This window comes from Lacerta agilis, chromosome 9 (genome assembly GCF_009819535.1).
Source record: "Lacerta agilis isolate rLacAgi1 chromosome 9, rLacAgi1.pri, whole genome shotgun sequence".
In the NCBI taxonomy this organism is placed as follows: Eukaryota; Metazoa; Chordata; class Lepidosauria; order Squamata; family Lacertidae; genus Lacerta; species Lacerta agilis.
Genome location: NC_046320.1, coordinates 30,391,107 through 30,402,997, shown reverse-complemented (window position 1 = coordinate 30,402,997; position 11,891 = coordinate 30,391,107). Strand labels below are relative to the sequence as shown.

General features: G+C 39.6%; 1 protein-coding gene across 6 annotated transcripts; it reads right to left on the bottom strand.

The window, feature by feature from the left end:
• Positions 1-1,118: 1,118 nt before the first annotated feature.
• On the bottom strand, positions 1,119-11,285 carry CBR4 (carbonyl reductase 4). 6 transcript variants are annotated; one of them, XM_033160972.1, is made up of 7 exons: positions 11,173-11,285; positions 8,065-8,206; positions 7,572-7,692; positions 6,841-6,977; positions 5,152-5,286; positions 1,788-1,946; positions 1,119-1,420 (listed from the first exon to the last, which is right to left on the bottom strand). In XM_033160972.1, exons 2-7 carry the CDS (start codon positions 8,204-8,206, stop codon positions 1,335-1,337), a joined length of 780 nt encoding a protein of 259 aa, XP_033016863.1. In that variant the 5' UTR covers positions 11,173-11,285; the 3' UTR covers positions 1,119-1,334. The 6 variants fall into 6 exon arrangements, with proteins under 6 accessions (XP_033016863.1, XP_033016862.1, XP_033016860.1 ...); XM_033160971.1 differs by lacking the exon at positions 11,173-11,285 and adding an exon at positions 8,448-8,500 and having other exon boundaries at positions 7,572-7,689; XM_033160969.1 differs by lacking the exon at positions 11,173-11,285 and adding an exon at positions 8,448-8,495.
• Between the last annotated feature and the right edge of the window lie 606 nt (positions 11,286-11,891).

The window sequence follows — 11,891 nt, the reverse complement described above, 5'->3', positions numbered from 1 at the left end:
AGAAAGTTTCTTATGATTTTGCATATTGTAACTGTTTTGTAAATTAAATCTGAAAAGCAGTTTAGGGAAAAAAACTGGCAACTTAGCCACCACTAAAAAGATTTCACATTTTTAAGCTAGATAATCGTGCAAATTAAAAAATAGTAGGAAAATTAATGTACTTTCATGAATCTGGGATGCAGGACCACCAAAATTCTGGATCAAATTAGTACGAGAACTTAATTAAGGTTTGGGGTGTCAAAGCTAATTTCCTAGGACGTGATAGCTAGACTCAAGTGTGCATTTAAGGTGTATGCCAGACCTTTAATCCTTTAATTAAGCCAAGTGTAAAAGCTAATTATTACAGGTAATTTCCTTTTGAGGCGTTAGCCTAGGGATGAACCATTTAAGCAACACAAAGGATAGAAAAGCTAATCACATTTGCAAATGTGTGGGTTTCCTCCCTCTCTCAACTGAGAGTTAGCTTAAAAGACAAGGCCAGTGTTTTAGGAGATGTTAAGAGTTTAGAAGGACAGTTAGGAGTTAGCAAGGACATGAGCTAGAGAGGAGGCAAAGCAAGATGGTTGCAGTCCATTTGAGTGCAAGGCTGTGGAAGAAGCAACAACCTTTTGGGGTGCAAATACTGTGAGCCCCTCCATCTAGGCTGCAGGTTGTATTTATGTGCAAATAAACCATATATCATAAAGACACTACAGTTTCCACTGTGCCTTATTGTCCCACAGGAAACACAAACCCTGGGTTAAAGCGCACCTGCAACCCCCCAGAATATCACAATGCTTGGAGATAGGGGTGGCATGTAACAATATAGTATACAGTTGAACATTTCTGTTATCCAGATACTGTAGTAGACACAAAATATTTGTTTGTGATAAAGAGGTATATTGGTGCCAAAGAGCCGTAAAGTATCCAGAATAAGAATATAGATTAGATAACATCTAATGCACTAAGTGATCATATATATATATATACACACACACACATACATACACACACACCTACCTGTCTAAAGGGATAGAAAAGACAAATATTTATGCTTTAAGTAGGAGACGGCCAGAAAATGTCAGATCTAAATAATAATTTATCACTATTTCAAGTACTTTGAATGAATGAAAAAAACCTTTGAAAATTAGTGTTTTATTTAAGAAACCTAACATTATGAAGTTCAGCGTATTGTATTCTTTGTTAGCAACCACTTTAGAGAAGGAACAAAATAAATATGCATGGAGTGTGCCCTATATAACCAAGCATTCAACATTCCTAAGCAGTTTATCATCAGTTTCCTTTGCCTCTCCAAGTAGAACACCAAAGTTTTCCAACATAATCTTTGAAAAAGATCATACTTTACTTACAGAATGAACTAAAAATAGACCAACTTTTGGAAGGATAGCCGCATTAAGCTTTCTATGCAGAAAGAACAAATCTGATGAAGCAAGGCCTATGCCACAATTAGTATATTTGGCAACATGCAGCACTGTTTTTTTAAAAAAAGATCATTTAATTCCAAGATATACACAAAAAACAAAAAGGGACCCTGAATCATCTACCCCCTCCCTCCAAAAAAATATGGTGTCACACATCAGAATTTGCTTATTTACCTGAAGCAAACAGACAAGGAAGCATATGATTTGAAGTCTGTCAAACTAACTACAAATTTATACTACTTTAATTTAAAATACTAACAAAAGAAGTATCACCTCAATCCACTTCTTGGGACTTTCAACTGCTGAATATGTTTTCCCACACTTATTGACTATGCTATCATGGCTTTTAAAACAAAAGTTGCAAACCTCCATCAATAACTAGAACTTGGCCTGTTACATACGGAGACTCCAGAAGAAATGCAACAGCTTCGGCAACTTCTTGAGGCTCCCCAAATCGTCCAAGAGGAATTGTTTTCTTCAACTGCTCTTCTTTCAAGTGTGTTGTCATATCTGTGTGAATAAAGCCTAACATTGGGGGGGGGGGAGAAAAAATATGTTTATGAAATAAGACCTAGTCAAATCCTGATAAAACTATCATCACAACTATATAGTTTCCTGAGCTCAAGAGTCATAAGTCTGTCAAAATGCAAAGCATAGTTGCACAACTAAAAACCAATTAAGGAAAGAAATATTTGTGTATTCAAACTTATCTGAAACTTCTTGAAACTGGAAACATCAGTCCAGAAACTGTGACAAATTTTATGCATCCAGATTCTTACATATATAGCCCATTCTAACCATGTTTGTTTCACATTAAGGCCCACTACTGATTTCAACGAGGTGTACCTCTAAAACTATATCCAACCAACTTACCGGTTGGTTTAAATCATGCTGATGCATGCCACTTAACTCCTCCCACACTCCTGCTGCATTGCTAGGAGCTAAGCCATGGTTTGGCTTAGCATTACATCGAAACCCAGGCCTATAGTTGGTTTTCCCCAAGCCATCCATGGGCAGTAACCTGACAGCAAGCCTTCATACAGCTTGTGGTATGTTTGGAGGGAAACAAACCCCAAGCCTGGGTTCAGCTGCAATGGTAAGTCAAACCCTGGTTTAGTTCTTGGCAACAAACCAGCAATAAGAGTGAGGGAGAAGCAAAGTACCTGCCGTTTTAGCACTGTGCACCTTTAAACTATATTTAAGTTTAACTGTGATTTAAAATGCTGTGTGAGCCAAGCCAGTTTAAACTTATTTAAACTAAAGAATACAGAGGGCCTGGTTCAGGTGCCACTTCTGTTCCCTATTTTATCACACATGGAGTTTGGATGGCTGGAGTAGCAATCTCAACCTTGCATAGTCTACAGAATCTTTGGGAGTTCTCTTATTCAAACAAGTGTTTACGTTACTGTGAAAAGCACATCCTGTGTTCAAATGACTGTGTGCTCGGCCATTATAGACATGAACTTATACAATCATACATCGGGTTACAAACGCTGCGGGTTGCGCATTTTCGGGTTACGGACCACGCCAAACCCAGAAGTACCGGAATGGGTTATTTGTGGGTTTCGGCCCTTGCGCATGCGCAGAAGCACAAAATGACGTTACGCGCATGCACAGAATAGATGAATCGCACCACACAGCGTTTCAGGCTGTGAATGCTGTGGGTTGCAAATGTGCCTCCCACACGGATCACGTTGGCAACCAGAGGTACGACTGTACATTTAACGATGGGCAGAAAACAAGTCCAAGATCTGTTTCCAACTTGCATCAAGTTAAGGTTTGGAGTGAAAGAGAAGGTAAGGTTCCATATTTAGGCTACTAGAGCCCATGCTTTCCACTACAGTCTCTGCAAGCTGACAGAAGCATTTCAGTTATGGAAAGGTGTGCTGCACTATAAAATAAGTACAAAGCAATTCCTACACAGATAGTCTTAGCAGGATAAAATCACAGAACATCAGAATTGAATAAAATGAAGAGAGACAGTGCATTTGAAATGCCTTGGATTGAGGTTGGAGGTTAAATTCTCACATCCAGGGACTTTACTTAGTGTGCTGCTAGAGGCTTGCAGAGATGTCAAAAGGAGTTAATATTCAAAACGAAATCTTGCTGTGGTTAGTTGGGACACACTCAAACTGAGTTATTCAAGGTAAACTACAGGAGTTAATGCAAGAACTCCACCTGCTGCATGTGTACATACATAAAAGAAATAAGGCTGTTTGTATTTTGCCAAGCAGATAATGATTCATCTGTTCAGTCGTGCAGTCACCACACAGTTATGCTTTAGGAAAAAATGAAGTTTTTAGAAATGTTTTTACTAAAGCAAACCACTTTGAAAACTGTATCTGCATGAATCAGGAGAGGATGTGCAGTCCCTGGGCTATTGCTTGGGATGAGGGAAAACAAGCTGAGCTTGAAATCTGACAAGACAGAGGCACTATGAGTAAGAAGTTTCCATGTCCAAGGACTTGGTCAATGCCTACCCTGGATGTGGTTACACTCCCCCTGAAAGAGCAGGTTTACAGTTTAGGGGTGCTTCTGGATCCAACCCTGTAACTGGAGACTCAGGTAGCCACAGTGGCTCAAAGTGTCTTTTACCAACTCCACTTGGTTTGTCGGCTTCAGCCACTCATGCATTGGCTACTTCATGACTAGATTGCTGCAATGCACTCTATGAAGGACCTCCCTTGTACCTGATCTGGAAACTTCAGTTAGTCCAGAACACTACAACACAACTGCTGACAGGAGGACTTAGCAGCATATAACACCTATGCTCAGAGAACTGCACTGGCTGCTGAATTGCTACTGGGCCAAGTTAAAGGTGTTACTATTAGTATATAAATCTCTTAACAGCTTGGCACCAGTTTACCTATGAGATTGTCTTACCCCATATATCCTCACTCAATCGTTACTCAACTCAAATTTTTAGTGCAGCAGCACCTACACTTTGGAACTCCCTGCCTATTGATATCATGCAGGCACCCTCACTGTACTCTTTTTGGCACTTGCTAAAAACCTTCTTATTGAGACAAGCCTATCTAGATGTTTTTATTATTATTATTATTATTATTATTATTATTATTATTATTATTTCACAGCTTTTCACTCACGAGTCACAAAGCAGCTTACATACCATAAATAACAACGTAGTAGAACATCACAACCACAACATAAACCATATAAAATAATTAACAAATCATCAGTAAAACAACCACCTTCTATAGAACACTAATAACAAAACAACTTTTAAAAATCAGCTAAACAGCACAACCACAAGAGAAGTCATTTTATAAAACTTACAAGGCATTGCAGTAATCATAATGCACAAAACAATACTAGCAACATTAACAACTTAACAACCAAAAACAAACTAAGCACTGCTGAATTCACACACACACTCTCCCCATCCCCATGACTCACAGTCTTCCACCCAGTTCATGACAAGGCACACACACATAATGCCTGTGGCAGCAGCACCATTCTGAAGGCCCTTGGGATCCAAGGGCTGGAAGGTGGGGCAAGGCAGGTGGAAAACTCCCAATGGAGTCCAACAACATCTGGAGGGTCAAAGGTTCCCCACTGTTGCTTTACCTGTTAAGTATGTACCGGTAACTGATGCAACTGATCGGACAGATATCAATATTGTGCATTGCATTCAGTATATATAAGGACCTAAAAGTGTATGATCTTACATACGGATTCACAAATGACAGCTGGTGAATTAAAAACTAACCTGGAGCAACCATGTTGACTCGAATGTTCTTTCTTCCTATTTCTTTAGCAAGAGAGCGTGAAAATCCAACTAATCCTGCCTTTCCGGCACTGTATACGCTCTGACCAGAATTGCCCTTCAGCCCAACGATACTTCCTAAAATAAACCAAAAGGAAAGACAGGCAAAGCCAAAGTTTAGGAACTATAGTCAGAATTGGGGGTTTTTAATAGTAGCTGTACTGATCTTTAACTTTTAATAACTATTTTAAATGCCTTATCTTTTTTGCCTAATGTGAAAAGCAAGCATGCACTTCATACTTAATGCATTACAGATACTGTTACAGTCCCAGCCATATGAAAATACAAGTGAGAACCCAAACCCTTGCAATAGGGTAAAGGGAGAAGGTCAGAAGTAGTAGCAGATGGCAAGCTGGTTGATTTCTCCTTTCCTTCCACACCTCAGCAAGCCCTACCGTCCCCTCAGACAGTAGGTGGACAGTACTCTCAGGGGCCAGAGAACTCACAAAAGTCTACAACTAGAAGAAATATGATCATTATTACCAGTTAGGAAGTGGTTAAAGAGGAAAGATGGTGTCAGTTAACCCTGACATTTCCCTGTATTACCTCACATGGTTTTATATTTATCTGTTCCTTGTATGCAAAATAACATGAACCTGGCATCAAGTCAGTCTATTTAAAAATAAAAATTTAAAAAAACCCTGAGCGGCTATAATACTTCTCCTACTTTTAACTTGTCCTGCTACTCTGTGTTTTAAAACCATCTACATGCAGAATTTTTTCATTTTATCTACATTTTAAAAAATAGTCACTTCCAGTGTGTTTCCCAAGACCTGTTTTGAAGCCATTAGGGATTATCTATGGAGCTCTTTGGTTCTAGAAAAGAGGATAACTCTTTCAGACATAAATATAAATCACAGAATTTCTCCTAAAAATATTTGCTTATTTATTTAATGTTATTTGTAACCCACCTTCTACACTACTGCCAAAGATGCTTACAACAAAAAGCTAAGAATAAAATATAGCTATATCACAAACATACTAGATTATAGGAACTGGGTCAAGGGAGGACCAGGCATTCCCTGTCCCTGATCTAGGATGTCCAGTGGGCACCCATGAATTCCAAATTGCATTTATGGGCACAACTCCAGAGAGTTCTGTTGTCTGGCAGGCAAGCAGGTAGAATTATCCTCGTTTTCCTTAACTGCAGACACCACATCCCACTGCATCATAAGCAGCTTTTAATTTTTTTTACAAAGTCATGCTATGAATAACTACTCAGAATTAAGCTTCACTGAGCTCAATAGGACATGTTCCCAGGTAGGTAGGAGTGTGTATGTGTTTGAGCAGGACTGCAGCCTCAGAGAAGTTGGAAAACACTTTTTGAGAGAACAGTAGAAGTGAATATGCAGTTCCATAAAATGACAAAAAGGCTTACTGTATGAGCATCTTACACAAGCAGAATACATTTGGCTTTTGTTACACTCTGATTACACAATGCTTTTGGCTGAGGTGTAAAAGAAGCAGGCAAAAGGCACATTTGCCTCCAATCCAATGTCCCCAAAAGTGCTGTGGTTAATTTTGGTAATAACTTCAACTGCATGCATTTATATAGGAGAACTTGTAACATGCCATACTTCTTGAAAAATTAGTATCAATTGAAAATAATCATATTTCTTTAGGCATACACACCTATGTTAACAATAGCTCCACCTTGCTGCTGAATCATACCCTTCACAGCAGCTTTGCATGTCAACATTGTCCCCAAAAGATTGGTCTGAAGCTGGGATAACATATCGTCAGCCTTGGTTCGCAACAACAAGCCATCCCTAATATTAAAAAAATGACAATGGTGAATAGAAATACTATTGTTTAGACTCACGAAAGAAACAGGCCAATATAGTCAAGCATAATTAATTACAATGCACTGAAAAATATAACAATTTCAGCCACTTTGCTAATAATAATAATATATAGTTTAAAACTAGATGAGTTCATTATGAGGTTGAGTACCCTATGTTGTTTTATTAAGGACTAATAATCTCAATTGGCAACCTTTGTCTTATTAGTAGGGATACTCCAGAATGTTTTATCTATGCACCTTTACTCACTAGAGGTCACCCTGTAATTGTAGGTAGATAAAGAGCCCCTCCAAAATCAGCTTTTGATCAGTAAAAAGGCTGCAGCAAATGAAACAGTCCTTATAGGATAATGAAATGTTAATTCAACTACCTTAAGTCAAAGAATATCAAATCAATCTAATGAAATTTGTTCTGCATGCTTTTAGATACAAAATAAATCCTTGATTTTAAACTCACTCTAAAACAAAATAAACCACACTATTTTATACCTGTATATATATTTATTTATGTTAAATATTTTCAAAAGTGTACCTTTGAGAGAAGCTTAAATTGTTAACTAACCTGTTGATACCTGCAGCATTAACCAGATAGTTTATTTGACCTAAACTCGTCTCCATTTCTTTAAACACATTTTGGATGTCTTCTTCTTTGGAAACATCGCATCTAAATGCTAGATGACCTGCTGTGTTGGCACAAAGTCCGCAATAAGATACAAACTTTCTCAAAACATTCAGAGACTGCAAGTATCATAAATACAGACAGAGAGCTGTTAGCTACCATGTGGATCCTAGAAAATAAGATACTAATTATATGATTGGAAACGAAGTCTGATACTGACAGAGTACACATTTTTGTGTTACAAAGAACCAACAATTCCCCATGACACTCATCAACTATTAACCAGACCCTTATCTTATACTATATTATGCAGGGATTGTACTATCAGATCTGCAAGATTCAAATTCAGTGTAAAATAATCATGCTACTTTCTTTAACACACATATATTACTTTAATCGTTCAACACATTTCACAAAAACACTAAGGTATACATACCTCCCAAGTTCTTTGCAGTAGTTTGAGCTCTATCCAGATTTCTGGCAATAATGGCCAGGCAATATCCTTTCTGTGCTAGCAGTTGTGCAACAGCATGGCCAATTCCCAGAGATCCTCCAAAAATGGCACAGACCTTTGACATCTTCAATGAACAGATAACAAAATATTGATTGTACCGACAGACAAAATGTGTGTTGGCATTACATTTATTATACTGGCATGAAAAGATGGAAGAGTCATAAATTGTACAGAATGTTTACATGCTACAGGGGGTTTTGCAATTATTTTTTATTGTTGGTTTTATTATCTTTTAGCCAGTACTATCACAGGGGTGGCCAAATTTATACACCATACAGATGTTGTAGCTATCCCTGACCACTGACCATTGAGTTGCAGTCTAACATCTGGAGGGCTGTACGTTCCAAAGCCTGTTGGAGTCTATCTTCTAGAAGGCAAATTGGTTATTACTCTTGCACTATCAGCTGCCAGCGAAGTCACCCTTTTTCTCTTCCAAGTATTAAAACAGGAATTAGTGAACTCCCACAGAAATGTGCCTTGACCCATTATTACTTTCCCTAAGCCTGGCCCAACATACTGCTTCATTTGCACCCTGGATTGCAATGTGTTGCCGTCACACTTCATATTCTATTTTGATACTGATAAATTAAAGTATCCTGCTTTCAGACCTTATTAATATTTGAGAAGCGTTGGTGTGCATCTTTTCCCAATTTCAGATTTCTGGGTGTTCTGGAAATACTTCAATGATTCTGACACATCTGTCAGACAGACTTAAGGATCTTTGTATGGATAGAAGATACAGTAGATATTCTATCTACATACAAAAACAAACAAACACACACATACACAGAGTGCACCTATGTACAAACAATGTATTAAAAGAAGCATAAGAGGCTAACAAGACAGACAAGCTTTGCCAAAGAAGCAAATCATTCCATTCATGCCCACCTGCCTGTGTCACTCAAAAACATTTTTTGCTTACATAATTACAAAACTAGTGCCAGGTGTGTGGTTAACACTGACCTGCACTCCTCTCATACTCTTAAAGCGCTTGAAGTTCAAATCAGCAAGCCACTTAAAGGAGACAACTTTATAACCATATTGACATAGCCTCCCTTTGTGTAAACATAGTGTAACCACACAACCCATACACTAGTCCTGAAATGGATATGAAGTGCAATTGCTTTGAAGTGATAAATGCTGCCTAAGACGTGTATGATGATACGGTCTATTTCTATGGCATTGCCTGCATACTCTTAGCCTTTTGCATTTCTTTTGTGAAGTGCCTGTACAAATAGGAAATGGGAAATCATTGAGAATATTTAAACACCCAACTATGCCTGTGTTTTGTGCTAGAGTAAAATCTAATTTCAGCTGCGCAGTAACTTCTTTGTTCACTCAATTTTTCAAAGTTTCTAAACCAAACATATCAGGTCACATGAAAAATTGTCTGGATAAATAAAAAAGGGTTAGCATAATGATCAGGACAACACATATCAGACCAACCCAAGGTGGCTTGAAAAATCAGTTTGAGGCTGGGAAGGTGGGTGCTAAATGCCTAAATCAAAGTTACACAAATCCATGTGGCATGTCTACTAGAGCACCACTATCTACATAATCTGTTTAATATTTTAACTTTTGTATATTTTAAAATACTACTGTATGTTTTTAAAATGTTCTTGTTTTATCTTTGTGATTTTCTTATTACAATCAAGCAGTATAAAGTTTTATAGACAACATAAATAAACTAACATTATTTGGTGCCACTACAAAGCAGCATAATTGTAGAAAGGGCAGAGGGAGGTGTGTCTATCTAAACATATATTGCTTTTGCTTTTGCAAATATTCAGGTTCTAACTAACCACTGTCAAAAAGTTATGAAGAAAATTTTAAATCAATGGCTTTATTTTTGCCAAGCAGGTAACAAGCCCTAGTTAATATGAAAACAAATTAAACCATACTTAATGTATTTAAAGGGAGAAGTAATAAACAGTTAAAGTCTCCACTGAACCAGGTGCCACAGTTAAAACCTACTTTAAAATCATTGTTTTGCTGCTTATTGCAAAATGTGGAAAGTGCCCTTTCCCTTCAACCCAGGCAGGGAAGCGTTAATAACAGCATTTCTTTCCCAATGGGATGGGGCAGAGGTTGTATGGGAGAGTTACTGAGCCTACCATCCTATGTACTTCTGTGGAATGAGTCCCCATTAAACACAATGGCATTTACTTCTGAGCAGACCTGTGAAAGACTGCACCTTTCCTCAGAGTCTAAGTTCTTGAATTTTTAATGGAGGCTCAGTCTCCAGTAAGAAGACCTTCTCCCGCAGCAAATGATTGCAATTTTGAGGAGGAAATGCAAGGCCCACTTAGTCGATAGGAAATAAGAGCCACGAACCAAGCCATTTCCCAACTCCTAAAACAGCTTCACACAAGATGTGAAATGGACGCCCCAAAAGACAAGGCTTTGTCCCAAGCACTTCTCCTGACAACCCGTCACCAAAAAAACAGAGCAGGACAGTAAAGTTGCCACAGTTCCTGCCTTCCTCTGGCAGATGTGCATTGGACAACAATTGCAAGCTGCAGCTGCCAACAGTCATTTATAATTTATTAAATTTATATAATGTGGATATAACAATTATTTATAGAAAAACGCTCCCCCTAGGTTTTCCTCTGGAGGGGGGTGGAGTAACTTTCTCCGCAAGCGTTAAGGAGCGTCCTCCCAACGGCCACGCAAAGCAGCGGCGGCGACTTTCCTGCCTTGTTCCTTAGCAGCAAAAGTGCGGGTCCGCCACACGACGCCCTTTGCACGAGCTTATAGCGAACAGATGCGCATGCGCCTAGAGCAATTAAAAGGGCCGGAGTCGCCGCGGCTCCATCGCCTGGAGCAACGGCCGCTTGGGAAAGGTTAACGCCACAAGCACGCCGCGAGGGGGCAGCAGCACCGAACAAAATCCAGCGGAATCCTAGAAAGCGAGGGTTACCGAAAGCGGCAGCAGGGAAAAACCCTGGCCTGCCCGACCGTGTGAAGTCATTTACTCGGGTGTCTAAGCTGGGCTATGCCGGGGATGCGACCCTTCTCGCCTTTCCTTACCTTGTCGCAGAGCTCGGGCGGACGGAGGCCTATCCGTCAGGCGTCTGCACTTTTAAACGTGAACTACAGTTCCCAGCATGCACCGCGCTTCGTGATCCTTAGGGGGTCCGAATACGTCGTAGAGGGGTAGTCTGGGGGTTGTAGTTCGTTGTCTCGCAGTGCGTGCTGGGATGTTGCTCAGGGCCGAACTCGACGGCTGCAAACTGGTTAGGCTTTCGTCAGCAGGAAACAGGCGCGTTATCCACTAGGCGCTGCAGCCGCTGCTTGTCCTCCTTTCGTCGCCCCAGGAGGCATAATTTCCCATGTGCTCCTACTGTCGCATCTCTTGGGCTACTATCGTGGCGCCCACTTCCCTTGTACTGTCCGAAAGCGGCGCATATAGCCTACTGCTTTGCAATAATAATAAATAAATAAATAAATTCCTTCCAGTAGCACCTTAGAGACCAACTAAGTTTGTTACTGGTATGAGCTTTCGTGTGCATGCACACTTCTTCAGATACGTTGCGATGCAATATGCAATATGTAAATACATCTGCGTTGAGACTGGACAGAGGCGATTTCAGTTATGCAACCCACCCACCCACTCCCCCCAAAAACCAAGGAGATAAGTAACTATACAACCTTTAGAAGACATCTGAAGGCAGCCCTGTATAGGAACATTTGTTAATATTTTATCCTGTTTTTATGTTGGAAGCCGTACAGAGTGGCTGGGGCAACGC